The 14,884-nt window shown below is 45.8% G+C and overlaps 1 protein-coding gene across 1 annotated transcript in view; it reads right to left on the bottom strand.

Annotated features, from left to right (window-relative positions):
• Window positions 1-6,729: 6,729 nt before the first annotated feature.
• LOC133089153 (sterol 26-hydroxylase, mitochondrial) overlaps window positions 6,730-14,884 on the bottom strand; it is a 44,529-nt gene continuing 36,374 nt past the window's right edge. The window contains exons 2-9 of the mRNA XM_061187442.1: window positions 12,812-13,002; window positions 9,195-9,394; window positions 8,873-9,070; window positions 8,547-8,719; window positions 7,777-7,943; window positions 7,490-7,571; window positions 7,197-7,409; window positions 6,730-7,059 (exon numbers count right to left, since the gene is read on the bottom strand). Coding sequence (XP_061043425.1) covers window positions 6,940-7,059; window positions 7,197-7,409; window positions 7,490-7,571; window positions 7,777-7,943; window positions 8,547-8,719; window positions 8,873-9,070; window positions 9,195-9,394; window positions 12,812-13,002 — 1,344 coding nt within the window. The 3' untranslated portion in view covers window positions 6,730-6,939. The remainder of the gene's footprint in view (window positions 7,060-7,196; window positions 7,410-7,489; window positions 7,572-7,776; window positions 7,944-8,546; window positions 8,720-8,872; window positions 9,071-9,194; window positions 9,395-12,811; window positions 13,003-14,884) is intronic.

Raw genomic sequence — 14,884 nt, 5'->3', positions numbered from 1 at the left:
GGCTCTTCTACCCTTATCATCTCCAAACCTTTCTAGGGTATTTGTCATACTCCCCTCTCACTTCAGACACAGCTCCCTTGTCAGGGCCCTTTTCTCGGGGCCCCCCCAAATGTCTACAATCTCTTTGCTTCCCCAATACCCAGCAGCCTGTGGAATCTTTACACAGTAGGGAAAGAGGGGGCCTTTTTCTCTAACCCATCATATAGTCTTCCAAATCCATTGTCCGTGTCTTGAGTTCTTGCTACCTACCCTGTTGAGTCAGGCTTTTGAAATTCCAAAGCCAAGACTGGGCTTCTGCTGTGTCACCCCTCCCCTGTGATAATGGACACTGCAGATCTGCTGTCCAAGGGGTAGAGGGTAGGGTAATATTTCTAAAATATGATCTACCCCCTTTACCTCACAGACCAACAGAGTGGGGCCATCTGTGCTTGATGAGTCAGGCAGTAAGTGAAGGCATTTTCTCATAGGCACTCAACTTGTTTCCAGTTGTGCCGTAACCAATAGGTCAGTGCTGGCTCTGCTCTGGCCCTACCTGGGAAGCTCCTGGGTTCAAGTGGGAGGATGGGATGGGGGTGCCCTCAGGGCTGTCTCAAGTGATAGTGTCCTTGGGGAGCCTGGGGTGGGCTGTCTCCACTGGCTCTAAGCAAAGTGTAGCAGGGTGTCTTCGAGGCGGTGCCCCAGGTGGCTCTTTGTGTGAACAGTAGTTCAGCTGTCACAGCACAGGCTGTGGGTGGAAAGGGCAGCCAGAGGAAAGCACTCTTTCCCCTTCTGCTCCCCTTGAAAACAGGTAAGTTTCCACCCTCCTGGACACCCCCCATCCAGAGGACCCAGCAGTTTGCCCCCTCAGGCCCTTCTGTGAGGGACTGTACTACCCTCCTGCCTCAGACGCCCTGCTCTGACCACAGCCCAGCCCTCAGCTCCTGCCCAGCCCTCCCGCAAAGGCTGCTGAAAGAGAGGCCAAGAGTTGCCATGGGAACTGCAACCACTCCCACCCAAGAGCAGAATGAAAGAGTGAAACCCCGCCCTGCTGTCCTGTCTGCTCATGCGCGTGAACCTGTTCTGATCAAGTTCTCCCAGCATCATTTGTCCAACTCCTCCCCTGGCCTCCGAGGCCCCTCCGAGGTTCTGTGGCCTTGGGGCTAGATTCCCATAGCCTCCTTAGCATCACCCGTCTCACCTCTCCCTACCCTCTCAGTAGTTCTCAACGCTGGATGTGCAACAGGATCACCTGGGAAGCTTTATAAAATGCAAATTCCAGGGCCTCCATTCCTAGAAATACTAGTTTCCTGACTTGGGCATGGGACCTGGGCAACTGTATTTATTTTCCGTAGAAACTAGAGATTTACAATTACTAACACTTGATGAGCATGACAGCGTGCTGAGAAATAAGAATGCCTCGTTCTCATGATTAGTAAAATCATTTGTCACATTATTGGGTCTATCTATAATTTGTTATGACTAAGATCTACAAGAAGCACTGGCTAAGAGTAATGGCACAACATAAAAGATATATGATTTATTAGTATTCTCACTACTCTTCTTTCAAACATCCTTAAATGCGGAAGAATTCAGTACAATGTCATGTACAGTCCATTCCATGAAGACAATTGAACAAGTTTTTATTGGATATGCATATTAAAAGTGGAGTCGTACAACCATCAGAATGGGACAAAATATTTGCAAACGAAGCAACTGACAAAGGATTAATCTCCAAAATATACAAGCAGCTCATGCAGCTTAATATCAAAAAAACAAACCACCCAATCCAAAAATGGGCAGAAGACCTAAATAGACATTTCTCCAAAGAAGATATACAGATTGCCAACAAACACATGAAAGGATGCTCAACATCACTAATCATTAGAGAAATGCAAATCAAAACCACAATGAGGTATCACCTCACACCAGTCAGAATGGCCATCATCAAAAAATCTACAAACAATAAATGCTGGAGAGGGTGTGGAGAAAAGGGAACCCTCTTGCACTGTTGGTTGGAATGTAAACTGATACAGCCACTATGGAGAACAGTATGGAGGTTCCTTAAAAAACTAAAAATAGAACTACCATATGACCCAGCAATCCCACTACTGGGCATATACCCTGAGAAAACCATAATTCAAAAAGAGACATGTACCACAATGTTCATTGCAGCACTATTTACAATAGCCAGGACATGGAAGCAACCTAAGTGTCCATCGACAGATGAATGGATAAAGAAGATGTGGCACGTATATACAATGGAATATTAGCCATAAAAAGAAATGAAATTGAGTTATTTGTAGTGAGGTGGATGGACGTAGAGTCTGTCATACAGAGTGAAGTAAGTCAGAAAGAGAAAAACAAATACCGTATGCTAACACATATATATGGAATCAAAAAAAAAAAAAGGTTCTGATGAACCTAGGGGCAGGACAGGAATAAAGATGCAGATGTAGAGAATGGACTTGAGGACACGGGGAGGGGGAAGGGTAAGATGGGATGAAGTGAGAGAGTTGCATTGACATATATACACTACCAAATGTAAAATAGATAGCTGGTGGGAAGCTATCTTCACCACCAGGGAAGATCAGCTTCACCACAGGGGAGATCTTCACCACCAGGGAAGATCTCCCTTCACCACAAGGGAGATCAGCTTGGTGCTTTGTGACCACCTAGAGGGGTGGGATAGGGAGGGTGGGAGGGAGACGCAAGAGGGAGGGGATATGAGGTTATGTATACGTATAGGGGATTCACTTTGTTATACAGCAGAAACTAACACACCATTGTAAAGCAATTATACTCCAATAAAGTTGTAAAAAAAAAAAAGAAAGAAAAACCAAATGATGAAAAACATAAATAAAACTAGTGATTAAGTTTGGGGAAAAAAAGTGGAGTCATAAATAATGACCTGAAAATAAACTGATATTACCAAGCCAAAATACATTCAGGGCTAAAAATTCTATAGAACATGAGCATGTGGATAGCCAGAAAACACTGGATACTCTATTTTTATTCCCAGGGGAGCTGCATAGTGTTTAAGAAGGCAAGCTGTTTTCTCAAAGTTGTACCCAGAAACATGGATCCTAATTTGGCCAACAAATTCAAATTAGCTGGAATTAGGAGTAACAAGATGTACACATTCTTTTCAGTGAAAGATGTAGCTGCTGTACTGAATTAATGTCTACTCTTCTGCGATTATCCTAAATCCTATTCTTCTTTCCTTATACAGTCAGGTGGGTTATTAAGGAGCCTCACTGTGACATCCCTGCACTGTGATTTACGGGGGCAGTCCAGAGTTCCTGAGCCCCTAGACCCTGGAAATGCACCCCATCACTGGCCACTGATGGCCTTTGGGCCAACCCTCAAACAAGGGCTGATGCTTTCACTCTCCAGAGAGAAGGTTGCAAGGGAAAGAGCCCACGTATTACATCACATCCATCCTGCAGCTATCTGTGTGTGTGTTTTCTAAACCTTGGGTTTTTTTAAAAAAATTAAAGCATAGTTGATTTACAATATTGTGTCCTATAGCTATTACATGTATTTGAATGAATCATTGCCAAAGAAAGTAATTTTTTCCATTTACATTAAATGTCTTGTCCAGGCAATGTGATGGAAAATAAACTGACAGAGGCCATTTTCAACTCCCAAGATAAGCAGAAGAACTGCCTGTATACTTATGGCATATTCGTTTTTCTGTAGGTATATTTCAATAAATATCTTAAAATTTTTTTTAAGGAACCTCAGGTATAAAGAGAAAACCTCTTTGACCATGCTGTATTTTGTTTTTCTCTGGTTTTTTTTTAAATCAATTTATTTAATTTATTTTATTTTTGGTTGTGTTGATTCTTCGTTGCTGCGCACGGGCTTTCTCTAGTTGCGGTGAGCGGGAGCTACTCTTCGTTGCGGTGCACGGGCTTCTCATTGCGGTGGCTTCTGTTGCGGAGCACGGGCTCTAGGCGCACAGGCTCTAGGTGCACGGGCTTCAGTAGTTGTGGCTCGCGGGCTCTAGAGCACAGGCTCAGTAGTTGTGGCGCACGGGCTTAGTTGCTCCGCGGCATGTGGGATCCTCCCGAGCCAGGGCTCGAACCTGTGTCCCCTGCATTGGCAGGCGGATTCTTATCCACTGCGCCACCAGGGAAGTCCCTTTTCTCTGTTTTGAGTAGGAGTCTTTGACTCTTTTCTTCCCAGAGCTGTGTCTGTGGGCTTTCCAGTAGCAACCTCTGGGCAAGGTTTCATAGCTGCGTTAATAGCTCTTCGGCTCTTATATCTTTTAGAACACAACTTGCCGCTTGCCACTTTTGGTGGGGAGCCTCTGAGGTTGTGGCTACACCTCATCAAAACGTAAGGGGATATAGCCTGCTCTTTGATTAATCCTCACAAGGACATCATTACTTCACCAGTCCTCTGAGCTCTTGTTTCGGTTCTGCATTGCTGATTTCTGATTAGAGACTGGATTTTAGGCCCTGCAGATGCACAGCAGGGCACTGCTGCTTCACAATTTCCTGTGGCGCCTCTGGAGGTATGGCTTCCATTGGCAGCTATTTCTACAATAATCTTACCGAACTGATCTTCATAGGTTTTTAAAATTGAGATATAACTCACATACCATAAAATTCACTCTTTCAGTGTGTATAATTCAGTGGTATTTAGTATATTCACAAAGTTGTGCAACCATCACCACTAATTCCAGAACACACTTGTCATCCCAAAGAAACTGCATATCCATTGAAAATCACTCCCCATTCTCCCGTCAACCACTAACTTACTTTCTGTCTCTGTGGGTTTGCCTATTCCGGACATTTCATGTCAGTGGAATCATACAAGATGTGGTCTTTTGTGTCTGGTTTCCTTCATGAACATAATGCTTTCAAGGTTCATCCATGATGTAGCATGACTCAGTACTTCATTCATTTTTTATGGCTGAATAATATTCTAGCCTATGGATATACAAGATCTTCACAGATTTTGATGTGAGATTAGCCTATAAATTCATAAACTGAGCTGCAGACCATGGACACTGACACTCTTGGACAGCTCTACAAAACCTCAATCCCAAGCCACATCACACAGACTTCCCGCCACCCAACGTGCCAGCACTGAGGCATTCACATGGCTTGGGCAGCTGACCCTTGGTGGTCTGAGGAGCAGCACGCTGGGAAAGGCAGCAGTCTGCCCTGGTTGACTCTGTGACAGACATCCTAGCACCCTTGGTGCCCAGCCCCCGTCCTCTACATTTATAAAGAGCTCTTACAGTGAACCCCTGCACAGGTGGGTTCGAGAGCCGTGGCCTTATAATCAGGCATCGTGCCCAATTCTCTCCAGGTTTCTCTTCTCAATATGGAAAGCTCTGTATCTTCCCCCTCTCCTTCCCTTCCCTTCCTCCTATTCCAGTCTCATTCAACAAACATGTATGCATTACCTTCATTAACTCTGTGCTAGACACAGAGTTAGACATTGGGATTATGCCCTCCGGGGGGTTCCCAGCTGGCTGGGGAGAGGGCCTACGACACGGTGAACAGGCTGAGTGCTCGGTTCTAGGGGACAGGGGAGAGCACGAGAGGAAGTGCTCGCGCTCACCCAGAGAGGTCAGGGAAGGCTTTGCAGAGGCGGTGACATTTGAGCTGAGTCTTGAGGAAGAGCAAGTTCTGTGAGACGACAGGCCAGATGGTGAAGAGGGTGTTCCAAGGACAGCAGACATTAAGTACAAAGTATTGAGGCCGGGAAGAGCATAACGTGCTCAGGGAAATACAAGGAATGTGGGCTCAGCTGTGGAAGGGTGGAGGGGGGATAGGGGAGTGTGGAGGGCAGGGAGCCAGAACACGAGTCTTCTAAGCCACTTAGGACTTTGCCTCAGGACTGAGGGGAGCCATGGAAGGATTTTAATCAGGGCAATGATTTTTTTAATAGGCTCAAACTCAAATCCCCACAGACAGAAGAAATTCTACTTTAGTTTTCTATGACTCAGCAGAAATTTCCCACTGGGGCTGGGCCTCCTTGAGGCTGGGATTTGTTGACTTTTCAAGCTGGTGTTGTGGTACACTGGATCTCGATGCCAACCCACTTTCCTTCTTGTTGGCTTCCTGTACTGAAGAGGCTGGAAAGTTAAAAACTACAATCCCCAGACTCTCTTGAAGCTAGAGTTCCAGGTGGGACTTAGGCTCCACCTCTCAGTTGTATGTGAGAGATTTGGAAGGTGGTCGTAAGACAGAGACCACCCTCTGCTGCTCCTGTTCTTTCTGTTGTCAGGGGTAGTTGGGAGGAGGGGGCATCTTTTCTTTTTTTCTTTAGTCAGCATAGACCTGGGAGACATGGAGTAGCTCTGGGACCAATAGTTGTAGTGAGAGCTTCCCAACTCTCATCCTCCTGAGTGTGGCCAACACGGGGCTTTCCAGACTGATCAGCCCCCCAGTGGTGTCCCTAGGGTCACTCCTGTAGGCCTGGCCTAGAGCCCTTCCGACCATTTTTATAGCATGTCACTGTCTGTATCTAAGCACTTTCTATTCAAAAGAGGGTGTCCTCTCAGTGCCTGGGGAATGGCTCTGCAGCTTCTACTTGGGCAGGGCCTCAGCCAATGCCAGGTGAAGCTAAGGCTTCTCTGTGAGGTCTGGGAAAGCATACGGCATTCTCAGCTTCCACGAAGGGAGGCAGTTCTGCCTCCCACCAGGTTTCCTAAGTGGGGAGAGGGTGTTCCCCAAACACAGAAAGAGGTTCAGATGCTGGGTTGTCAAAAAGAATCACAAAGGTCTCCAATTATGAATAAAAACCCCTTTATTCTATATTTTCCCCAAGGTTAGCAATGTGCCATGGAGGTGGCTTTTTATGTGAGAGGGAGATGCTCAAAATGATGAAAGTGGCAAAAGCTCAGGGTTCTACAGGAAGTACACTGAGTTTCTCCAACCTCTGGCACCTGGCAGCCCCTTCCTCTCCTTCTTCATGTGCCAGGGAGGGTGGGAAGGGGGCTCAGCTCTGTCTCTGCAGGAAACGCAGGCCCACCTTCTTATTGGGAACGAGCACGATTCGAGCCACACTTGTCACCTCCCCCGTCTCAGGGGCCAGGGCCACCTCGTACTGCTGGATCAGCTGGGAAGTAAAAGGCACATGGGCGATTAGAGTCTGTGACCTCCATCCACCGCCCTCCTCCGCATGCTCCCACCCCGTGCCTCACACCTCCTTCAGCACCCCTGGCCCGCACAGCCCTCCTGTCTCTCCCCACTCACCCTTGTCAGCAGCAGCTGCATCTCCAGCTCTGCAATCCTGCGGCCCAGGCAAGCCCGAACCCCGTAACCAAAGGGCACAGAGCCAAATGGGTGTTGGGCCCTGAGGGCATCAGGCTGGTTCTTCCTCAGCCAACGTTGGGGCTGGAAGCTGTCCGGCTCAGGGAAGACGCAAGGGTCCCGGGACACCACATAGTGGCAGAACACAAACTGGGTCTGCAGACAAAGAATGGGTAGCACATCAGCAGAGGGCTGCAGGGTCCCCCTGGGAACCCTGGCTCTCTAGCCCTACTCACATTCTTGGGGAAGAGGAAGCCACCAACTTCAATTTCCTTGTCCGTGATGACCCGGGAGTTCACGGGGACCACAGGATAGAGGCTGCAGGTAAAAGAAAGTGCAGATCTGCCTCTGGATCCAGGGAGGGGCAGAGTGCCCACCCCCTCGGCCACACCCCTCTGGTCCCCCAGGCCCCTCTTCCCATCTCATCCCTGGCCCTGGCCACAGCCCACCAGCCCCCACTCCCAGTCCTGTCTCTGAGTCCTCGTCCACACACAGACCCTTGCTCCCGGGGACAGCATCCTACCGCAGGGTCTCCTTAAGCACAGCTTTGAGGAGGGGCATGTGGGCAAAGTCCTTGTGCTGGGGCACCTGCCCAGCAGGCACCACGCCCACCACTTCCTCATGCAGGGCCGCCTGGATCTCTGGGTTCTTTGAAAGATGGTACAGGGCCCACGTCAGCGTGTTGGATGTCTGGGAGGTAGAGTAAGAGATGAAGTGAGGAAAGATTTCTAAGAAAGAGGCCAGTTAAGGTGGTGGGAGGGTGTGTGAGTGCATGCGTGCAAAATGTGGGAGAAAAATCAATTTGCCATGAGTGTGGCAGGATTAGACTCAGGGGTTCATGGGGCTCTCCCTCCACGCTCCACGTGACTTCACAGTGGGCTAAGGACCAATATGATGGAGAACCGCACCGTAACAGCAGAGAAGACCGTGACAGAGAAATCCAACGTGACGAAAGGACAGGAAAGACGTCCTACTCAGAAGGTGCTGTGGGCAAGCTCTTCAACTCTGTGCTTAGCTGACAGCACGAGGGAGTGGGTTAGATGCGACATGAAACTTCCCAGCTGTCTGAGAGAGGCTCCAGGGGGCGAGGGAATCCCTCTTACACAAGGACCACGCCCTGCCCACCTCCACCAGGCTGAATGACACCCCTGTTTTCCTTCCAGCTCTACATCCACGTTACGGAAAGAGAAGCGGGTACCTGACGAAGGTCAGGCTCAGGTGGGGTAGGGTGGGGAATCGGCTCAGGATGGGAGCTGGGAGGCCCTAGTCTCCTCGCCTGCCCCTCTCACGCACCGTGTCTACTCCAGCCATGAGCAGCTCGGGCAGGCTGCCCTCGGCGTCACGAGGACTGAGCTGTCCGCTGGTCAGCAGGAAGTGCAGGTAACCAGATATCTGGGCCTTCTCTGGGCCCCCTGTCTGAAGTTGGGCCTCTATCTCCTCTAATTTCTGATCAATCAGCTTCTTCCCTGTGAGGACAATGGAGAACAGGGGAGGATGAGGTCAAAAGTCCTGCTCTCCCAAGGACCAAGAGAGAAGATCCCGGGAGAGGGTCCTGAGGGGGGCTGTTACCGCACAGGCCCTGGGACCCACGCCCCAACTTCTTTCCCTGGACTCCTCACCAAAAGAGAAGATGGTGTTCCAGCCATCCAGATACCGCCTCCAGAAGGGCAGCAGGGACCGAGTCCACTTGGGGAGGAAGGTGGCGTACAGTGAGTTCTGGAACATGAGCCCGACAGATCTGACGAAGGTCTTGGTGTCCTGGGGGATGGAGCGCTCCAGGCAGCCAATACGTTTCTCAAACAGGACGTAGCAAACAGCTGGCGGTGCACAGGGGCCGTCACAGGAGGCAGGGCCACGGCACACAGAGTCCAGGGGGCTTCGAGGAGGAGAGCACAACCTACCCAACTCACGCCCACCCAGCCCCTCTCCCCACAAGGGTACCTTCCAAGGCAAAGAAGTAGAAATGGTGAGCGATGTCGGGCACATGGTCCCCCGAGGCGCTCTCTGACAGCTGCTGGTTCAGTCGAGTCATGAAGTCCTCGATCACCTCATTCAGAGCATCTGTGTAGAGCGCAGCCTCAGCTGGCTTCAGCAACCGCTGGTTCAGAGCCTGGCGGAGCCGGTACCACTGCTGTCCTTCCCTGTAGAGAATGGAGGAGAGACACCAATGTAAGTGTCTGGTGGGGATTGGATTAGATGGTATCTTCCCACCCTGAGACCCCTATGGACTCGAGGAAAATCTCAGACTCCTAGACCTAGAATTAAAGAATCACAAACTTTCAAATAACAGAATCTTCGAATCACAAAACTTCAGAATCTCACTAACAGCATAAAGGAAGTAGTTAAGGTGGGCATCTGGAATCAGTCTGTCTAGGGTCAAATCACAGGTCAGATGATGACTGGCTGAGTGACCTTAGGCAGGTGACTTAACTCCTCTGTGCCTCGGTTTCCCCTTCTGTAAAATGGGAATAATAAGAGTGCCTATCTTAGCAGGATAATTAATGTGCTCAGATCAGTGCCTGGCAAATGGTGAATGCTTAATGAATGTTTACTGTGATTATCTTAGGATGATACAACTCCAGAATCTTCTGTACGTGAAATGAACTACGGAGCTATGGTGGTTCCAGTCCCTCTGTGTGGAGGATGAGGAATAAAAGAGGAGCAAATTAGGGTTCTTGGGGTGCTCAGATTCTGGACCTTTGTGCTCTGCTTAGCTCCGTAGGCCAAGGGGACAGAGAGAGCTACCAGGCTGATCTCCAGGCTCTCTTGCCATAGCCATCCAGTAGGTGGTTTGGTCCTCACCCTGGGTAGGCAGGGATGTTCATGTGGGTGGAAACATACTTCCCATACAGGAGCTTAATATTCAGGGGCTGCTGCCACCCTCAGCTGTCCCCCAAACCTGTTACCTTTCCTAAGCAACCTGGGTATGGGTCAATTTTTTAAAAGCCAGTTGCAGAGTAATAAGTATAATATGGTACAATTTTAAGAGGAAGAGAGGAAATCCTACATATCCACATGCATATTTGCATGTTTCAACACAAAGTAGGGAAGAAGAATACACACCAAACTACTGATCAGAATTACTTAGGAGGATGGGATGGAATTTTTCCAATAAGTACTACTTTTGAATTTTAAAAACCAATAAGGTATTTTAAAAAGAAAAACATTTTAAAAGTCTGAAAGCAAAAATCAGGTTTTTTATTTTGAAGTATAAGTCAACTACACTTCAATAAATTTTTAAAATATATTTTTATTTAAATGAACCTCAAAAAACAAGCTAAATAAATAAATAAATGAACCTCAAACCCCAGGAGTTTTCTTTATTATATTGGGGAAAACCTGCAAAAAGATAAACTAGGGACTTCCCTGGTGGTGCAGTGGTTAAGAATCCACCTGCCAATGCAGGGGACACGGGTTAGATCCCTGGTCTGGGAAGATCCCACATGCCGTGGAGCAACTAAGCCCAAGCGCCACAACTACTGAGCCCGCGAGCCTAGAGCCCGTGCTCCACAACAAGAGAAGCCACCACAATGAGAAGCCTGCGCACCGCAACAAGAGTAGCCCCGCTCGCTGCAACTAGAGAAAGCCCGCGTGCAGCAACAAAGACCCAACACAGCCAAAAATAAATAAAATAAAATAAATTTATGAAAAAAAAAGATAAACTAAAGGTGTTGTTGGAAAGGAAATAAAAACCAGAATAGACCTATTTATTGGAACTTCAGGTTTTAGGTGCTTCTCCAAGAGTAAAACTCTCCCAACAGGAGGAATCAGATTTGCAGGACTTAAGTCGGAAACTTTCTGTGGTTGTTAAAAATATTTCTTGGGGAAACGATGCTCATTCAAAAAATGAGATTTTAAAAATATATATGTTAAAACAAAAAAGCTTATCACAGGTTAGCAAAATAGCTTTTAAAGACATATATGGTATAACATATTTAGGAAACTGGCTTTAGAGTAAACAGTTGTAAATAGATCACAAAGGGGTATATATCATGTTTAGCTCCAGTTCTAAATCTGAACAATCAAGTCCAATGGTGGCCTGACCTGTGAAAAACTGAGACCCAAATGTTTTTTACTATTATTATTGAGGTATAATTGACATATAACATTATATTGGTTTCAGGTGTACAATATAATGATTTGATATCTGTATACATTGCGAGATGATCACCCCAATAAGACTAGTTACCATCTGTCACCATAAAAAATTAACTTCCAGGATTTACTCCCTTGGCAAGATTTGGGTCTCAAATATTGTAGAGCATACCTGAGACACAAATCTTGCCCTCAGGGTCAGACATCAGGTTAAAGAGCTCTTGAAGAACATTCTCTATTCTCTTCCCAGAACCTTGAAAAAAGGGCCCACAAATTAAGCTCTGAAACCACCCACCTGTGAAGGAACCAGGAATAAAGAAGGAAAGACATGCAATGACAGAGTGAATGTATACGCATCAAAGACAGATAAAATGAACCTTCCAACCAGTCCGTTTCCTTTCCAAACATGTCATGGCAGTAGGTCCTTGCATTCCAGAATCAGAGAGGTCTATTCCACTACTCACTAGTTGTGTCACTTCTGGCAAGTGGTGCAAAAACCCTTATAGGCCTCAGTTTCTTCATCTATAAAATGGGGATAATAATACTATCTACTTCATGGGTTTGTTGTGAAGATAAAATGAAATAATAAATGTAAAGAGACTAGCCTGATGCCTGGCATGTTCTAAACACATACTTAGTTATCATCAGTGTTGCTGCTACTACTTCCACCACCAGGATCAACTTTAATCCCTTAAAAAATGACTTTAAAAACATGGATGTCAAGCAACTAGGGAAAATAAAAAGCCATTCATTGTTTTTGGAGCTCTTTTAACATACTATAGTAAAAAGAAGCCTGTAATATATCCAATTGCAAGCTGTGGCACTGGGAATCACCAATGATTCTCAATCATTTACCTTAATTGATAAATGCATATATAATATACTCAGCCCATCTTTCAGTTTGTCACTGCCAAAATAATCTTAACTTTTCTAGGTATAACTTTAAGGCTAAAACCTACATCTATCTCTGTGAGTGGAGAGCATCCATGAAAGTTATAACCAACAACAAGCATATAATACATAACTTGGAAAATATTTTTTAAATTAAATTGAGCCCTCCCAACTAGTATGGTGATGATGTTTTTTTCAACTACAAGTAAATATGTCCCATTACGATTTGAGTTGGTATGTTTTCAACCATAATATAGAATAATGGAGCTTGAAAGGTCTTAGAGATATCTTGGAGATACTCTAATCCAAGCTTCCCATTTTACACATGAGAAACATAAGTCCAAGGAAGGGGAAATTATTCATTTGTTCATAGTCATACGATACATTAGTGGAAAAGCCAATGAATGGTCCATGGGCTTCAGCTCAACCCAACCACCACTTTCTAGACGAGTTTCAGGCTCAGAGGACACAGGGAGATCCTACCCTGCCCATTATCCACTGGCTGCCCAGTGCCACTGTCCTTGGGCCTGGCCCCCTGGGGGCCTGTTCCGGTCCCTCAGGCCCCAGCTCACGTGGTGAAGGGCCCATAGGTCAGGCCCTGCTGGTCCCGGTGCTCCTTCCACAGTTCCATGTCGTTCCGTACCGGGTACTTGCCCTCTTGGCGCATCACTTGCTCCAGGAGTGGGGCACTGGCCAGGTTCACATGGATCTGAGGCCCTAAGCGGTTTATCCATATTGGACCATACTTGGCCTTGTTCAGCACCTGTGGAGTTCAACCAAAGCTGAATAACCATGGCCTAGCTAGGCAGGCACTTCCTGGAGAGGAAGCAGGATAAGGGAGTGTCTTATGGCCACACCAGAGCAATTGAGCTGGGCAAAAGCACACTGTGTAGGAGGTAGGTGCTGGGATGGCCTGTAGTCTCGAAAGGAGAACACTGGAAAAAAAAAAAAAAAGGTTACACTGAAGTTAGAATATTGAGAGCAATGAGTATCTGGTGGAACTGGCGGAACTGAGGTCTTGGAGGAACGAAATTTTGGAAAAATGGGATACCTGGCAAACTGGGGTATGTTGAGGTATAGATATTTGGGGTCCAGGGTTTTAGGGAAACTGAGCCCTTTAGTGAGGTATAGTAGAATGTCTACGACTCCTTCATAGAAGCATTTAAATCTCCTGCAGCTTGCTGTCAAGGAGATGAAGATAAATATCTCATGTAACCAACAAGAAAAAAGAAACACAATTAGAAACTCCAAGAAAAACAGAAGCTGAATGAGAAAGTCAAGATGTAAATATGAAGTAAACTATGTGGTATGAATTTTTTTAATAAAAAATTTTATTAGCTATGTTAAGGAATGCAATTCTCAAATATTTTATCTTAGAATTTCTACAGCACTTGACAGTTGAGACCCATAGCATCTATGAAATTGACATTGCAATGATGTTTTTATAGTTGTTGAAAATAAGGGAGAAAATAATGTATTTTGGGTTTTGGTGGGGGTAAAACTTAAAAAGAATCCAGAAATACTAAGATTAAATTATTGGCTAAGTTATACCTACAAACTGAAAGAAAATGAAACATAGTGGTCTCCCAAGTACTTCATCTTTTTACTGAATAAGTTTTAAGAGGATCAGATCTGTTTCAGTATCGAAATTAGACCAAAGGCTTCTATAAAAGAAACATTAAAATTATGGAGAAGAGATCTATTATTCAAATTATAGAACTCATAGTCCATAAAAACAGCAATTTTACTGGGTCTTACTGTCAGCATTAAATACGGGATTCTCCCAGGACCAGTGCAACCTGTTTGCCCTTCATATATTACCCAATTGCCCAGAATCCACCCTGAACTAATGGCTGATTCTGCCTGTTCCCAGGAAGACAGCCTTGACAAACCCCCAACGTCCATTCAGTCTTGTTTCCCACTTCTACCTCCCAGTAATACCTGCCAGTGTGGTACGATTTTGAATGGTTAATTGTCTGAAAACTACTGTGATGCCTGGAGGAAAATAAGCATATTCAGACATTGCCAGTGGGAGTCTAACATGACACAACCCTACATGGAGGACAATTTGTTAACAATTATTAATAATTACAAAACATTTATAAGCAAAGTGTGGGTCATCTTCATAATGGAATACTATATCACCTTAAAAGAGGATGAAGCAGCTCCTTGTGTGCTAACATGGAAAGATAGATTGTAATATGGAAAGATAGATAGATAGCCAAGATAGATTGCTGAATGGAAAAACGTGGGGAGCTAAATAAGAATACATAGCATTTGCATTTGCTTTCGTAGAGAAACACTGGACTGATACATCAGAAATGAATTAAAGTGGTTACCTACGGGAGAGTGGGGAGGACAGCAGTGAGAGAGACTGTGTGACGTTTTACTGGTATTTTGTTTTGAGTTTTGAACTATGAGAATGTATTCAAACTTTTTAATCTAAAGGGGGAAAAAAGTGTTTTCTGAAGCAATAAGTCACCTGCCATTGATCAAGTAATTCCAGAAAGCAGGAAAGACTTGCTGAACCTCTGAATTCATGTATGTGTATACTCCTTAGATTTATAAGTGGCCCCTGGCTGCACTCATTTTGTTTATTTTTCTTAAGGGTTCCATTAGAAAAGAATACTTATATGTCTATTTTT

Source organism: Eubalaena glacialis, chromosome 1 (assembly GCF_028564815.1).
Source record: "Eubalaena glacialis isolate mEubGla1 chromosome 1, mEubGla1.1.hap2.+ XY, whole genome shotgun sequence".
Taxonomy (NCBI): Eukaryota; Metazoa; Chordata; class Mammalia; order Artiodactyla; family Balaenidae; genus Eubalaena; species Eubalaena glacialis.
The sequence above is the reverse complement of the archived record's forward strand: the minus strand, read 5'-3'. Positions and strand labels throughout refer to the sequence as shown.